Genomic DNA, 17,922 nt, shown 5'->3' on the forward strand with positions numbered 1-17,922 from the left:
GAACCCATTGTCTAAACTCCAGGAATTGTTTGTACAGCTAAACCCTTATCTAAATCTTTGTTAAGCCTGCCCAAGTGTCATGTCTCTAATGTGAGGCCAGATTTCTGAGAGGGCGTCCCTTGCAGCTGAGTGCAGCGCTCCCCTGGGAGTGATACAGGGGATGCGGTGCCCAGAGGAGCACGAGTTGCCAGGAATGCTGCAGGCTGGCTGGTAGGCTGTAGGTTACTGAATTGCGCTGGGTAGCAATGTGGGCAACCGTGCGGAGATAAGTCTTGAGACAGAATCAGCAGGGTAAACCAGGAACAGGGTCCGCAGCCAGGCCAGGGGTCAGATATGAAAAGACAGTCCGAGAGGAGTACAGGAACAAGCCGGGTCATACATAGAGGGCAGAGGATCGAGGAGTAGTCAGCAAGCCAGGGTTAGAGCGATGAGATAGACAGGATCACAGGTCAAGCCAAGCAGAGGTCAAGCCAGGGGTCTTCAGAATATACAAGGCACAGGAACACAGGAAGCTGTAGATAAACCAGCAAACTGCAAGTGTCAGTGGCGGGTTTAAATAGGCCAGGGGGTGTGCCCACAATGCCAAGGCACGCGTGCACCAGCGCACTCAGACTGCAGTGTCCTGGCTGAAGTGCATCTGCATGCGGAAACTCATCTGGCACAACCATGGCGGTTACTGGCGGAATTGCCCACAACACGGCTATTTCTCTGACACCAAAATTCATTTCAACACTTTAGGAAAACATTTAAATCCTGTCTATACATGTGGTATTTTAAATACATGTGATTATAAGTATTTCAAATTCTATATCAGATTCCAGGTTATAGATACAACCATGATTTTAGTATCCACTGACCCAATGAGTACACTGCAATAAGGTAGAAATATATTTTCATACAGAACAAATTAAGAATTGTATTAAGATACCCATCATTGTTATAAAAGACATATAAATCGTGATTACATCTTCATGAAAATACCCATATAGCATGTGTTGTCCCAAGATAAATAGGTCTTTATAGGAGGTGCAGGATTTACGCAATTACCCATATAGACATCCATTTTGTGTGATATTGTTTAATCAAAATTATACTCCGTGTATTGCATATTGTACCGGTTGCTGGAGTCCCTGAATAACATAGATATATATTCATCAGTCCAAATATACAGGCTGATACCCATTATGAAAGAGAACATTTTTTTTTTTAACTAATAGTTCAGAACACATTTCCTGCCCTCAGACACACCTAATGGTTGAAAGTGATATTACCTTAGCTCACCAGGTAAATCATTAGAGTGGAGACCAATGGAGAATAAGCCAAACCTTCTGGGCTGAGCTTATGATAATTTTATGAGCTTATTGTCCCAGATGGTATAAATGTGAGGGCCATAACAGGCTTCTTGTTCATCTCGGGAGTGTATCCAGTGTGCCCCCGCTCTATGGCCTTACATACTTTATACCATCAGGGACAATAAGCTCATAAAAGCTTTGTGAACTTTGTTCAGATAATCACAATCATTTCCTGAGTTTGTTAATCTATGGGGAATTCTTGTATAAATATCTCCCAATCCCAAATATCGCCTAAAATCAATAAGGAAATAATTTGATTTTATTAATTTACAAGTAATATTATGTTGATATATTGATCAGGTGTGTGAAATATTAATCACCAGAATTCACTGTTCTGTATGAAATTGTGTAACTATACTTGTAAATGAATAAAATCAAATGATTTCCTTATTCATTTTATTGGGAGATATTTATACATTGGTAAGAATTCGCCATAGATTAACAAACTCAGGAAATTATTGTGGTATGTACTGATTATCTGAACAAAGTTCACAATTTTACCGTAAGGTTGAAGGCACTGAAAAAAACCCCCCACCAAGATCTTAATTCACATTCCACATATATATTATTAAGATTACATACCACACTGACAACAGCATTAAAGGTTGCGATTGATAAAATTTTCTATTTCATACAATATTTTCTTTATTTTGTTACAGATATATCTGGAAACGAATGTCCGTCTTTTCTGAAAATATGGATCTTACAAAGATTTTGGAGTATGACCCATCTTTTAAGCTTGCAATCCCACCATCCTTGGAGCATATAGACTGGAACAAAGCGTTCCTTAGAGCAGAACAAAAGGCCAGGAAGATACGAGAGCAACTGCCCAGAGGGCCCAATTACTCCATGAGAAGTGAAGCAAAAAGGTTGAGGAGTTTCCTTAGTCTATACCAGCCTTTGTCATCTTGGTGCCCAAAAGAAATGGCTTCTGCTGGATTCTTCTGTACAGAATTAGAAAGCAGCATTCAATGCTTTTGCTGCGGGCTAGTGCTCTGCAAACAGTCTATACCTTGTACTCCCATAGAAAGGCACAGACATTTCAATCCCAACTGTGAATTTGTTAAAGGTGGTGATACTGGGAATGTTTTAAAGTATGAAGTTCATCCGAGGCCTGTAAAAAGTGCACAGAATGATTGTGAGGAATCAATGAAAGGTGAACAGGGCAGGCTACAATCTTTTTCCTGTTGGCCACCCTATGCCCTAATAGATCCTTCTGCCCTGGTACAGGCTGGATTCTTCTTCACAGGTATTTTATTTTTCATAAAACTTATAAACATATTTTTTTTTATCAACACTGTTTGAAGAAAAGATCATTCAAATCAACCACACTGGAAGAAAGTTTAAAGCTGAACTCCAGGCACACAGCTAAATACACATATAAAATATACTGTATATATACACTATATTACTAAAAGCATTGGGATGCCTGCCTTGACACACGCATGAACTTTAATGGCATCCCAGTCTTAGTCCATAGGGTTCAATATTGAGTTGGTCCACTCTTTGCGGATATAACAGCTTAAACTCTTTTGGTAAGGCTGGCCACAATGTTTAGGAGTGTGTCTATGGGAATGTTTGACCATTCTTTCAGAAGCTCATTTATGAGGTCAGGCATTGATGTGGACGAGAAGGCCTGACTCGTAGTCTCCGCTCTCATTCATCCCAAAGGTGTTTTATCAGGTTGGGGTCAGGACTTTGTTGCAGGCCAGTCAAGTTCCACCACCCCGAAATCACTCACTCATGTCTTTATTGCCCTGGCCCCCCCTGCCCCAAAGCATCAATGCCCCATGTTGAGGGCATGTGGCTTGGTATGGTCCAGGAGGGGGGGCATCGCTCACCCCCCCCTTTCATGATTAGGCGGCACAGTGGTGTAGTGGTTAGCACTCTCACCTAGCAGTAAGAAGGGTCGCTGGTTCAAATCCCAACCATTACACTACCTGCCTGGAGTTTGCATGTTCTCCCTGTGCCTGTGTGGGTTTCCTCTGGGTACTCCGGTTTCCTCTCACAATCCAAAGACATGCAGGTAGGTTAATTGGCCTCTGTCCAAAATTGTCCATAGTATATGAATGAGAACCTTGGATTGTGGGTCCTTGAGGGTAGGGACCACTGTGAGTGTGCAATGTACAGGGACAAATGTAGATACTCACTCAGGTTGAACTGGATGGACTGGTGTCTTTATTCAACCTTACTAACTATGATCTGCCGGGCTGCATGCTCGGATAAGGGTCTGGTATGGATCTTGGGGAGGACCCCCATGCCATTTTTTTTTTGGTGTGGGGGTTCCCATTAAGATCCATCACGCAAATTTTTTAAAATTTTTTTCGCTTGGTTCCCTCAAGATTCACAGCACACAAGTCACACCGCAAGTCGGATCCTCTTGATCCAACTTCTAGTGCGACCTCTATTCAAATCAATGGGCTCCCATAGGGAACCACTGATTTTGAATAGAGACAGAGAAACACGTCTGAAAGACAGAGCGGAGTAACGTGCATTGAATTCAATGCACAACGTGGCTAAAATCGAGATTTTAACGCCGCTTTTTTCCTGGTGTCTGTACTGGCTTTACAGCCTGTTTTTTAAACCATCCGTGGGCATGTAGCCGGGTCACAGACAGCAATAAAAAGGTGCCTCGAAGAGACCCCCACCGGGCCCTTCCTCCATCCATAAAGGGACACCAGCCCGCTCACCTCGGGATGTCGCAGCGGACTGTCTGCCATATTCACCTCGCTGAACGCGGTTGTTCACCTCATTCCCCCATACCGAGTGCCACTGGAAGACCCTTGTGAGAGATCATGAACACTTTACTAGCTATTTTTGGTTGACTCCTCTTCCAAGGACCAAGGGGACTGTCCTGTGATGGGTTATCCCCCCATTTTTTAGGGGGAGCCTATACAGTCCCTTATCACCCTCTGGGGTTGCACAGGCTCAGATCTTACTCTACCTTATTTTTTATTTTTGGTCTTTTTTTTTCTCTCTCTCTCTGGGTTCTTCTTTTATCCCAGTAGGGAAACCATCTTTCAGAACATCCTCCCTCGCCCCCCCCCCCTTTTTCTTTTTTTCTCCCTCCCCCCCACTGTGTGTGTTTCGTTACTTGGGCTAACAACACTGTTGCATTAATCAGTAAATAGTTATTCTGCCTAAGTACTGGGATTGTTTTATAAGGATGTTTTGTTAGCTTTATGTTGGCTACCGGGTTTCTACTGATGGCTTTAATATCATAGTGTTTTACCACTTTTTGACTTAAAGATCTTATATTGTTATATCCCATTTGTGGCGGGGAGCTGTCATTGCTTCCCCCTAGTACGGTGTACACACTCTCCAGCTGGCTGGATGGCTGGGGAGTCTGTACACTATTTGGTTGGGCGACAGACCTCTGTCCTCCCTTCCCTACATGGCTTTGTCTTTGCCCTACAATCCTTACTCTTCTCTTATTTCCTCTCTGTTCCTCTGTTCTCTCTCTTCTCCTTCTTCTTCTGTCTCCTGTTGGTGGGATAGCAGGGTCCCGGGGACATTGCCGAGTATCACCCCTCTACCCCTCCCATGGCCCCCATAAATATACTTTCACTTAATGTCAAGGGCCTCAATTCACCTAACAAACGGGTCAAGGCTTTTCAGTCGTTTGCATCTATGAAGGCTGGCATAGTGGCTCTTCAGGAAACCCACTTCTCCATAAATGTGACCCCAAAATATTTTAGTTCCCGGTACCCCCAAGTTTTTGCTGCCTCCGCCTCCACTAAACTACGTGGTGTACTAATTGCTATTCATCACACCCTCCCTTTTTCAGTAACTTCGGAAATTAAGGACCCGGAAGGGCGCTATGTTATTCTGGTGGGCCTACTTCAAGATATAGAAACCATACTACGCCCCTAATAATAACCCCACCCCCTTCTTTTCACATTTACTCCACGTCCTACAAACTCATTGTAGAGGCACACTGATCCTATGTGGCGATTCAAACTTGGTGTTGCAGCCCCATTTAGACAAATCTCCTTACGCTCCTGAACAGTATGCCCCCTCCATACGGTTTCGGAAACTGCTCCAGCAAGCCTCCTTGATTGATACTTGGCGGGAGTGCAACCCGTCAAAGAAAAATTATACTTTTTATTCGTATCCCCACAAATCCTTTTCCAAGATCGATCACATTTTTCTCTCAGTCGCATCCTCCCCAATCTTGGTTAATTCTGCTATCCAACCCATACCTTGGTCGGACTACTGCGCTGCATTGATCTCGATATCTTCCCTGATCCCACAATCGAGAGACCGCTCATGGTGTATTAATGAAGCCCACCTTACTAACCAATCCTACTTACTAGATATTCAAATGGCCCTAAAAGACTACTTGCAGAATAACTCGACCCCCGATATCTCCCCTATCCTATTATGGGAGGCACATAAGCCGGTGATTAGGGGCACATGCATTTCGGTGTCTACCCATCTCAAACGCGACAAAAAACTCCAACTGGCCAGGTTAGAACAGCAATTCCACCAGGCTTTCCTCCAGTTTCAGTCTTCCCCAGCAGAATCCAATAGGATAGCAATGGAAAACTCTAAAGTTGAACTGGACCTTCTGCTGGCTGAATCAGCTGATAAGGCCATCCGTAGGTCTAATCACACCCTTTACACTAAAGCGAACAAGCCAGATACGCTGTTGGCCATGCGCCTTCGACGCCCTGATAGGAATCAAATCCCCATTAGACTCAAGATAGATAAAAATACCCATACTAGTAACCCCGTCAAGGTATTACGCGAATTTCGTAATCGACTGGAAACTCTATATAAGGCTAAATCATCTTTCTCCCAGCCCACGGCTGAATTGTTGTTCTGTGACCTACCCCTACCCACAGTGACTGACCGATAGGAACCAATCACACCGGAAGAGGTTCTTGTAGCAATTAAGTCTCTTAAATCCCACAAACGGCCTGGTCCCGATGGGCTTTCTGGCACTTACTTTAAAAAAATGTGCCCCTTTTTTGACTCCCCTTCTCTGTAATTCCTTTAATGCACTACTGCAACAACATACATTTGGCCGAGACACTCTGACAGCTATAATTGCTATGATACCCAAACCTAATACCGATAATTCCTTGTGGTCTAACTTCAGACCCATCTCAGTGTTAAATTTAGACATTAAGCTTCTAGCTAAGATTATGGCACTCCGTCTTAACCCTTTGATTGGCAGGTTGATGAACAAGGATCAGGTAGGCTTCATGCCTCGGCGACAAGCAGGTGACAACATCGGACGGGTTGTTTTACTTCAGCATATGGCTAGAGCTCGTAAAATCCCAATGCACCTGCTGTCCCTTGATATTAGAAAAGCATTTGACATGGTGTCCTGCCCTTACCTTGATTTTATCCTTAAACGTTGGGGCTTTGGCCCGCACTTTCTACAATGGGTAAATTCCCTTTACAACCAACCACAAGCCTATATCAAGTACTCGGGTTTCCGTTTGGATGCTTTTCTTATTGAAAGAGGAACGTCCCCTCTCCCCCCTCATTTTTGCTTTGGCTATTGAACCCCTGGCCACCTTAATTAGAGCCTGTCCAGACATAAAAGGATTAGAGATTGCTTCTACCTCCCATAAGATCTGCCTATTTGCAGATGGCGCACTACTTTTTGTGACCTCTCCCTGTACAACTCTTCCGAACCTTATCCTTATTTTAGATAAATTTGCAATCATCTCGGGCCTGGAAGTTAACCAACTGAAATCTAAAGCTCTGAACATGTCTCTCCCACACCATGAATTAGCTCACCTACAAAGTTGTTTCCCCTTCATTTGGTCCACTTCCACACTACCATATTTGGGTATAAAACTGACTGGCGACCCAGCCGCCCTCTTTCGAACCAACTACCTCCACCATGCTTTCACACCTGACCTCACTACTAGATGCTTGGAAATCTCTTTGTGTATCCTGGTTAGGTAGAATAGCTGATGTCAAAATGACTCTTCAGCCTAAACTCCTCTACCTGTACAGAGTTCTCCCTATCCCAGTTCCGTCTTATTTTCACCAAATTATACAGTCTCGGGTATTCAAGTATACATGGGGATCAACTAAGCCTAGAGTACCGAGATCCATTCTTCTCCATGATAGACTTAATGGTGGTCTTGGTATACCAAATTTTGCCCGATATTATGAAGCTGCCCAGTTGGCCCAGATCACTTTATTCCATGCAACTAGCGAAACCCCCATATGGGTCAGTCTGGAGGCAATCAAACTATATTCTCTTGATATCCAATATATTGTGGATTGCACCATCAGCTCGAGGCCCCATAACCAACCCGTTCACAAGCCACTCGTTGAAATTATGGGATAGGTTACGCGGTCCCTATAAGCTGGTTTCTCCACATACCCCTTTACTCTCCTTTTTAGACCATCCACTGTTTTACCCTGCCTTCACGGAACCCGGTTCTTTTCGCCATTGGTCTCAGGCTGGCCTCCATAGAATACTTGACCTCGTCACTGGTACCTCCCTCAAACCCTTTCCTGCTCTTCAAGCCCAAGGTGAATTACCCTCTACTGAAGCCTTTCGGTACCTCCAAATAGCTCACTTCGTTAGAACAACGGTTGGTTCTTGCTCCTCCCTCGACAGTATGTCCTTCTTTGAAAAGATATGCTCTTCGGACCCCCATGCCCCAGGTATTATCTCAGATATTTATACTCACCTAACCGCCCTTCCAACTGACCTCCCTCTCTATGCTGCGCAGTGGTCCAAAGACCTGCAACTGACTCTTGATGCGGAGGACTGGTCCAAGATATGGGCCAATACCAAATCCTCCACCCAAAACGTAGTGGCTCTGGAAGCTAATTACAAAGTACTTATGCGGTGGTATACATCTGGTGGACATGCCCGATAGTGCAACAATTTTGGAAGGCAGTATTTCAGATAGCTTCCACAGTACTCCACGACACCTTAACTCTTGACCCTGCCCTGGCACTCTTAAACCACATACAAGGGGACTACACTAGTGCCCAAATCTGCCTCCTTCTTCAATTGACTACGGCTGCTAAGCAGACCATCGCTAGAGCCTGGAAAACCCAGAATCTCCACATAGCTGAAATGAAAAATTGAGTGACCCAAGCTATGATCCATAGTAAGATCGAGGCAACGTTATTAGTGTGTCCCTCACCACTCTCGAATTTGGAATCCTTGGGCAGATAACTTTCTCCCTGCAGATTTCGACACAAGCCTACTTGTACCATAAATCTAGTCCACACTAACTTTGAATGGTTTGATGGTCCTCTGGGCTCCCGTGCGGTCCCGCCGGCACTGACTCTTTCTCTCTCTTTCTATCCTTCTTTCTCTTGTCATCTCCCTGCTTTCTCCTTTGTCCTCCCCCCCCCCCCCCTCTTTCTCCTTAGCCTCTGGCTATAAATTCTCTAGTTATGTTTCTTGTGACCAGAACAAGGTCCTTAGGCTGGCTATCCCTCCGGTATCTTATGAATTTGATTACTGTCCTATCTTGATGCTGGGTCGGGGGTTCTCCTCTTTAATACTGGATATCCTCTTAGCAGATATATTATCGTGTCTCCTTGTTCCAAACTAGAGTGCGCTAACAACTTGGTTGGAGAAGAACAGTTATGGTGGTATATGTACTATGTTTTCCGTATCGTGTGTTATGAACCGTACTCGCAGACCTGATTATTTTGGTTTGTATCTTGTGTTCTTGTGTTGTTCACAATAAAAAGTTTGAAACAAAAAAAAAAACAGGTGTTCTAATCTACCTCCACTCTATCCAAAACGAAAAATAATAAATCCTTTAGCTGTATTTTAAGTAAATCAACCCAAGGATCCAAAAAGATAGAGACTACTCAGAATTGACTATTATATTTTTACATTCCTTAAAGGGGTTGTAAAGTTTTGTTTTTTATTTTCTAAATAGGTTCCTTTAAGCTAGGGCATTGTTGGTTCACTTACCTTTTCCTTCAATTTTCCTTCTAAATGTTTTTTTTTTTGTTTGTCTGAATTTCTCACTTCCTATTTCTCCTCAGTAAACTTCACACCATCATCCGAGCGGTGTTTAGTCAGCCAGAACAGCTTACTGAACAACTTACTGAGGAGGAACAGGAAGTGAGAAATTCAGACAAAGAAAACAAAGAAAATAAACATTTAGAAGGGAAACTGAAGGAAAAGGTAAGTGAACCAACAATGCACTAGCGTAAAGGAACCTATTTAGAAAAGAAAAAAATAACCTTTACAACCCCTTTAAATACAGCATGATTGGACCACAACTTAATGACTGCATGCATTTCATTATTTATTTCCTTTGACTTCAACACCAGTTCATGTGGTATTTACCAAGCGTTTTGCGGTAAATACCACAAAACAATATATAGTAAATTGACAGTTTCAGGGTCACATACGATATTTAGGGAAAATGTGTCTGGACACCTAAATACTGCATGTGATTTGCTTTAGTGAATGAAGCCCACTGTATTTTATATTTACCACTTGCAACCTACAGGCGGTGAGACCTTGGCAACGTTAACTGTTTTTTGGATGCTTTTAGTTTTGCTGATACAGACCTGAACAGTAGTATAGGAAAGATTTCACAGACTGCTGAATAACTGGCACTCTCATTTAACATGGATTGTCCAATATGAACAGTCTCTGTAACATGGTAGTGTCTATAGCCAGTGGCCAATATAACAGAAGCACCATAAACAGTCTCTATGACATTGTGACTTTAAATCAACAAACCTTAAACAATATGTGCTTCAGCCTCATGTGTTGATTTCTGGCAAACAAGGAAAAACTGTGTCAATGTGAGATCTAAGTCCATGAAGTAAGTCCATCATTAATAAGACTCTATTCAAACTGCTGCAACCCTGAAATTGTATGACTTTGCATTGTGACTTGATGCGGCATCAATGCGACTTTTATGTTCTGCAACTTTGGCTTTGGCCAATTGTACAAATACAGAGTGTGACACATAATATTGGACTTACAAAACCCTCTGAAGTCACAGCCAAAGTCACAAAGATAAGACAAATAAATGACTTCCTTGTGGGTTTTGTGATTTTAACATTGCAGTGTATGGCAGTCATGTGCAAAGGAAGACGCAGAAAAGTAGTGCAGGAACATTTTTTTTTGTCGCTGAGGCTTGAGTCACAGCAGTTAAGACAAGACAACACCCACTGAAATGAATTTGTTTTGCTTGTCTTGTGACTTTGTGTCGTATGTCACAGCAAGTCGCATTAGAGAAGTCACAGCAGTGAATAAGCACTGTGTCCTAATTGTTTGTGGACTTTTTTTGTACAGTATTCACTTTGACGTGGTTTTTCCTTGTATGGCAGATATTAAAACATTTGGTTGAATCACATATTGTTTATGGTGTGTTTTTTTTAAAGTCACAGTAACATTGGAGGGGAATTTGCAGAAACGGGAGCCCACGGAATCTGGTGCAACTGTGCATAGTAACCAATCAACCTCTAGGTTTTATATTCAAAACTTAATTGAGCGAACTGAAGTCAGAAGCTGATTGGTTACTATGCTTAGCTGTACCAACTTCTGTTTGCTCCAGTTTTAGTAAATCCACCCTATCGTATTTAAAACACTTGTCTATATAATTTTTCTGCAATTATCATTTAAATGGATAATAAAACACAGTTTTTATTATGTATTTATTTTTTGGTTCATTAGCTTTTATTCAGATAAGTTGAGTGCAGCTTTCCAAATAGATTGTGCTTAATATTTTTTTCACTGAGCACAGAGTTTCACATAGTTAAACTGGAACTTTAGGTAATAAATAAAAATGGACGAACATGCAGGATTTTTAATGCAGAATATGCATGCTTTGTCTCTTCTGTATTAAAATTACCTACCTGCCTGCCCCCCCCCCCCCCCCCCTGTACAGTAAGCTGCAGCTGCCTGATTTATAGCCCACCTCAAGGGGCATCTCTATGAACACCTGGGAGTAGGCAGACTTAACCCTTACCTAACCCCTTGGGCAGCTTACTATACATGAAACTCACTAGCACACTACTGTTTAATATAACAAGAATTAAAGTGTACACTGAAATTAGGCACCTGCCTACACATTTAATCTATAGGTATCTCCTCATGTATATATTGTATAGTATTGACATATACCACTATTCTGTAGTTTTAGTGCAATAACCTGAAGAAATAAAATTAATCTATTGTCATTTCTACCTTTTTGCTCATTATACACATTACAATCTGATTTAATGTAAAATCATTTAGATCTACCTACAACTATGTATTGCAAGGGCTGGCTTGAATGGATACACATTAAATTGTTTAGGTGGGCCCTCACACTACATATGTAGCACCCTTTAGTGTGCTAGAAGTGTAAAGTCGTTTTTTTGTTTGAGGACAGGTCAAATTTCAGGCCTGGGTGTGTTCTGGTGATCTGGGTTGGGAGTGGCTCAGAGTAGTGCTGGATGACTCACAGGTGGTGTCACTAGGACCTCCCACTTCTTTCCAGATCTTTCTGGTACTTTCTGGAAAGAGAGGTGGAGAGGGGAGATGGAGCCACATGGGGTATTCTAAGGATACCTGACCAATCCCCAACTTGGATTGGCAGGGGGGTAGGCCTCCTTAAATACCCCAGGTCAGCCCAGCTGGGGAGGAGTTGATCAGGTGGAAGAGTGGAGATGGAGTGTTAGGAGTTCAGGGCCTTTGAGGGAACTCCCCAGTCTGGGGGGTGAAATCGGGCCTGGGCCAGGAGTTCCACAAAGGCAGCCAAGAGGGCTGGTGAGTGTTCACACTGTAGAGAGGACTAAGAGGCATGCCTGAGAGGACTGAGATGCAGCAGTCCAGGATGGGTGTAGAGCCAGAGGATGTTTGTGGCATGGGTAGTGGAAAGGAGCAGCTGCAGCCAGGAGGGCTGGCAGTGCCTGAAGGGGTGGTACTGGAAGCAGCAGCCACAGGGACAGCTAGCCCTGGGACTTTTCCCTGCCTGCAAAGGGCATTTGTTTTGGGCCTGGCTGAGCCAGTGTCAGGCTTACAGTGCTAGCTAGTCTGGAGAGTGAAAGAAAGGAAGCGATGTGCAGGAGGAGTAAGGAGTGATACTCTGGAAGAAAGGAAGCGATGTGCAGGAGAAGAGGAAAATGTATATACTGTTATACAGACGTCCCAATTTCTAATGTTTTGATTACCTCGGCATCTCATAAGCCCCCATCCATGTTTAATCTCCCTCAATAAAACATAAAAACAAGTGCAAGGACTGCTTTCATGTCTTTGCATGAGTGAAAAGTGTGTGCCTGGCTGGGGCAGGGTGACAGACGGACCACAATACTCAGCAGCTCCTACGGGAGTACCACTACACATAGTTTTGGTAATTCTAGAGATTTAGGACACCCTGTACAGTCAGATTGTATTGTGTAGATTTAAGAGAAGTATGGGAATTTTTTTTTTTTTTTTATGTAGCGCTGGTATTTTTAATACTGATGCTAGTATTTTTGTAAATTTAAGTTTGTCTGAAGCTGCAGTTTGGTTCAGACTAATTATGCAAAAGTTCTGGCTTTTGTACCAGTTTGGCTGGGTTGTGCTAATTTCCACTTGATCGTGGGTGTTGCTGTCACCACCGGTAAGTGTTGGAAATGCAACAAGCTAAATGTATTATGTACCCCTTTTACTCAGAAACAGCCCGGTGGGAGTGGTCTACCCGCTGTGCATTCTGGGTAAGGGTACTTAAGGTACCAACGCTATTTTCTGGGGTTCGTCTTTTCCGACCTCATGGCCCTCCTGGCCTGAGATGTGTGCTACCTTATTCAATGTCTCTGGGCCGGCTGGCCTGAGGCTCCTCATCTGAAAGGTAGGCCCAGGGGCTCTGGGGCCTACTGATCCAGAGATGATCCTGTGCTGTCTTGCCTGCGGGGAGAAGCCAAGCAACTGCAGGATCCAGGGGAGGACTTTTCTGAGGAGGACCGCGCAATAAGGCTGGTGCCTCATGGATGAGCCTGGAGACTCAAGTGGAGGATGCATCCTGGGTTGTCTACCACACAGTATCGCCGGGTCGGCTGAAAGAATCAGGTACTGTGGGGAAACTCTAATTTTGCAACTAGAAGCTTATTGTGCCTTCCTGTGGCAGAGGATTGCATAACAAGATCGCTAAACTTATCAAGTCTAGGGCAGAGACTTTGTTTGAGCATCTCACCGGCTGCTAGGTCAGTGAGAGAGGCCTATCCGGTGATTGCTAGATCCAGCTTGTGGGAATCGTTTGTCCTCTGGATCAAGGAAATACCTTTAACCCGCAAAACTACAAAGGTACCTGAATTCCCCTTATCCTCTACCCCTCTATTGCAAAAGTGTGTGTTTTTGTTAAATAAACACCCAGAAAAAGGACCAAGTGTCAGAGCTAATATTCTTTAATCCACTCTACAATGGGATCCTTAAGATGGACACAGTGGGCAGGCGAGATAATGGTAAGCCCAACAAAAACCAGCAGCTCCTTTGGGGGTCAGTGCTACATTAAATTAATCATACTTACTCAGATGGATGCTGTACCTGTTCCCTGTCCTCTCTAACACTGAGAACATCGATCAAACACCACTAATGGCTTGGTTCTCTCTCTGAGCTCCGTATGCATAGAGCCATGACTGTCAGTCTCTGCCCCTCTAGCGCTCACTGGAGTTCTGAGTTGTGGAGGGGACGGGAGCAACTGGTTAAGGCTCTCATCAGCTCGCTGAGAGGCTGAGCCGGGTGGTGGTCCGGGCATGCGGGCGGATCCCGACCATATGGCTGCGATCTTTCCTGAACCTGGATAGATAGATGGCTCTGTGAGATCAGCCAACAGTGGGCTTCAGTTCCGCTGTCTTCAGAAAACGAATCACAATAGTGCAGAGCGAACTACACTCCTGTGATCCACAGAAGTACAGCCAAATGAGCTTTGGCTGTACTTTTCCTTTAAGACATCATTCCTTGATAATTAAAGCATAAAGATGCCATATCCACTCCCCCCCATCCTTTTCCCACATGTTAGATGGTAAGCAGTGCAAACAAATAAGCATTTCTTCTGCATTCAATCCCGAAAAACAGTTTTCAAGGTTGATGACCACAACACAGTATAGCTGGTTCAAAAGTGATGGCTAAAGCTTTACAACAGCTTCTGCAAGGTATTGAGGAAAGCTGTGACAGTTGATTGTGCATTTCAAGTCAATTTTAATTGTCCAACAAGACATACCTTACAAAATGTTTTTTTCTGTGTATTTGTATTGCTTGGAAAGAAAATAATATAAGCTGGTACTCTCATTAATTTCAGGATCAAGAGACACAGTGCAGTGCTTCTCCTGTGGGGGATGTATAGGAATATGGGAAAAGGATGATGACCCCTGGAGAGAACACGCAAAGTGGTTTCCTGAGTGAGTTTATGTTGTCTAAAGTGTAACTTAACTGTCTCTGAGCACCAAAAAATGAAAATGCTATTTGATTTTAATGTAGCCCCCTGTTCCTAAAAGTGGAGCTATAGTGTAAATTTAGTTTTTAGTTTAGGGGGAAAACACTGCGCTACAATTTAGTATATATGGAAAGAGGCCTCAACAGCCAAAAAACAGCAGCCAACACCAAAAAACAAACAAAGTTCAACAAACAAAACAATAAAAACAGTGTAGCGCTTCACTAATAGATGTGGTCAGCATAAATTATATGGATAGAAGCAAAAATGATATAAATAAGAATGCCTAAAGAAAAGTCCAATAATAGCCACACGTTCCACTATATAGCCGGCCCAAGGGTGGTCGAACCGTCACAGAGGGGGGAAATTGGACTGGGCGGGTGTATTCATGCGAGTCTGCTTGACTGTAACATCAGAGAAGAATGGATAAAATACTTCTTACCGACTTAGTTGGACTCATACAGTCATATGACAGTTGAGTCTAGAAGGCTTTAGGTCACAGTTTGGGACCGAGGAGTACGAAGAGGAAGGTCTGTTGAGCTGATGGATGAGCTCCAAACGATTGTAAGCCCTGTGATGGATCCTTTCAAATGGAACGTCAAGGGTGTATGTAGTCAAGCTCAGACGTAGCCCGTTGTACTGATTCTCCAATCTCACCCAAATAGAGAGGGAGACGTTGTGGAGGTTTAAGCCAAGAAAACAGAAAAAAGAAAAAAAGAAAAAGGGCTCCACATGGTGCAGGTCAGATGGTATAAAAAAGGTTGATTTATTGAAGTCAAAAAATAATTAATGACTTAGTGATCACATAGACAGTCTAAAATAAAGATTAAAAGCAATGTAGGGTGCCAACAGCTCGCCCAACGCGTTTCGACATATGTGTCTTCTACAGGGGCATGTTGGGGCCCACCACATTGCTAACAAATATATAAGGAGTCAGAGAGGGGTTCCGCCTACCAAAGGGCGGGGAATCCTATCTCGGACAACCTCTTAAAGATACAATGAACATTTAATCAAATCAGAGAAAGCATCTTTAAACACAATAAATGGATGAGTATGAATAAGATATAAAAATGTCATTGATACAAGCTATCAAATTATTTTAGTGACACAAATATAAGAATAAGCCACCACATTCACAGATAGATATCCATAAGTTAATCATAATATTGAAGGTCTAATCTAACATAAAAATACAAGAAAATCTAGTACATAAAAAGCATCCCCAGAAATCGCATCCAGCACCGATGCAAATTGTTAAGTTAATATAGTGACAAAAATATATAAGTAAGCCACCATGTTCGCAAATAAATGTCTCTAAATCAATCATATTAGACATGGCCTCATCTAACATAAAATTACAAGGAAATCCAATGCACATAAAGGGCATATAGAAATCGCATCAAATGCCACTATTAGAAGATCGGACATATACCATCTGTTTCGCATGGATTAAACTGCAACATCACATAAAATGACCTGTTTGCATTTGTGTAGTCTAATATTAAGAACTGTGAGGGTCTGTATGCTATCCGTGTTGTGTTGTTTGAATATCTCAGACTTATTTTACTAACCGTAAGTGGCCAGAAAAGTGTATATCAGTAACCATAATAGTAGTCCTTATGTGATGATCTATTGTTTACAGTTCAAATCAAAGGGTCAGAAGGTGTGTAATAAAAGAGAAGGTACAGCCAATCACTACATACATATGTCACATGGCCATGGAGGGAGTGGATGTGGGAGTGGAAAAGGACCATCTTGTCCAATAGCAAGGACAAATGTACTTCTAGGTTACCACATAGAAATACAAGGGAAGGAGGGAGACAGCGCACCATGGCACACTCCCTCTCCTGTACGTGCTCCGTACTGCCAATCGCAGAGAGCCACGTCAGGACGCATTACCTCAGATCAGGGGCGTGCATGTGTGGACGTCACATGCTGAGTCACTAAGCTGCAACCCAGGGGGCGTGTGCGTTTGGACGCTTGCGTGCGAACGTCACACGTTGCGTCATTACGTCACAACCCGGGGGCGTGTGCGTGTGGACCTCACGCATCCAGTAGCTTGCCAGGGAATAGGGAGGGGAGGAGCCACAGAAATAGGCGCCGTTTCGCTCGTGGTGAGCGTCACACGCCGTAGGCGTGACATTGCATAGGGCAGCCAGTCAAAGAGAATGGGCCCGTTCTACGCGTGCGCCGTAACCAGTGACGCTATCACGTCACGGCGTGCGTCGTACTCAATGACGCTATCACGTGGAATCCGAGAACCTTAAGGGAGCAGGACAACGGGGAGGATACTAGAGCCTCTAGATCACTAAACACTGATGGTGTGTTTACATCTAATTCCACTAATACAGAAGTTGGTGGTCTCTTTCTCAGACTCAAGAACGTGATGGTCTCGGAGGTACACCTCCAATGGGACATCGCCTTCTTGAGACAATATATTAAAGAAAAAATGGTCCCTCGAGGACTACGTTGGGATATACACCCCCAACAAGGAGAGGTTGAGCTCGATGCTTGGTTTATCTTTTTCAATGATATGGGTATCAAACTGTTAAATTTTCTGATAGATAAGAAGCAGGCTAGATTGCCCCTCATTGATAAAGAGATAAAAGATATAAAAGAAAAACTTACACCAGCATTGGGTACAACAGAATATAATACGTTATCCTCCAATCTAAGAAACCATCTAGAGAAAGAGGAAAAAGATCAACGTATTAAAAAACAAAAGAAGTATAATCGTGATGTCAACGATTATAAGTCTAATGTTGTCTTTAATTGGCAGAAAAAAATTGGTTCGGAATTAGGTAACGATCCAACATCAGACACTATGCAGCCTGAGGCTATGGAGATGGAAAGAAGGTTAACATACGAACCTCCCCCACCCCAGCCCAGGCCTACCGGACCCTCTAGAGTGAATGACTATGCACACAGATCCCCTGCCCAAGCCCAATATCCTAATCAACGAGGAAAAGGTTCTAAACCCCAAAACAAAGGCAAAGGCAGAAATAATCAGGGTCACGGCCAAGAGAGACACTATGGAAACACCAACGGTGGTTACCAACACACTCCCCGTGAATATAGCGGAACTCTGAGGGACGATAAATATAATCATAGGAGGGAGGACTACTCACACAGTACTCCAATTCGTACTCATAATCGTTACCTACCTCTTAGGGATGAGGATCATTATGACTTTCAACGTGATCCCCCAC

At 43.3% G+C, this 17,922-nt stretch overlaps 1 protein-coding gene across 3 annotated transcripts in view; it reads left to right on the forward strand.

The window, feature by feature from the left end:
• Positions 1-17,922, forward strand: part of LOC143940766 (baculoviral IAP repeat-containing protein 1-like) — a 128,653-nt gene that overhangs the window by 20,464 nt on the left and 90,267 nt on the right. For all 3 annotated transcript variants that reach the window (XM_077462483.1, XM_077462485.1, XM_077462484.1), the window contains exons 2-3: positions 2,012-2,601; positions 14,582-14,681. In XM_077462483.1, the coding sequence (XP_077318609.1) occupies positions 2,028-2,601; positions 14,582-14,681 (674 nt within the window). In that variant the 5' untranslated portion in view covers positions 2,012-2,027. The remainder of the gene's footprint in view (positions 1-2,011; positions 2,602-14,581; positions 14,682-17,922) is intronic.

This window comes from Lithobates pipiens, unplaced genomic scaffold (assembly GCF_037356315.1).
Source record: "Lithobates pipiens isolate NorthernLeopardFrog02 unplaced genomic scaffold, aLitPip1_a1.2 Scaffold_3, whole genome shotgun sequence".
NCBI lineage: Eukaryota > Metazoa > Chordata > Amphibia > Anura > Ranidae > Lithobates > Lithobates pipiens.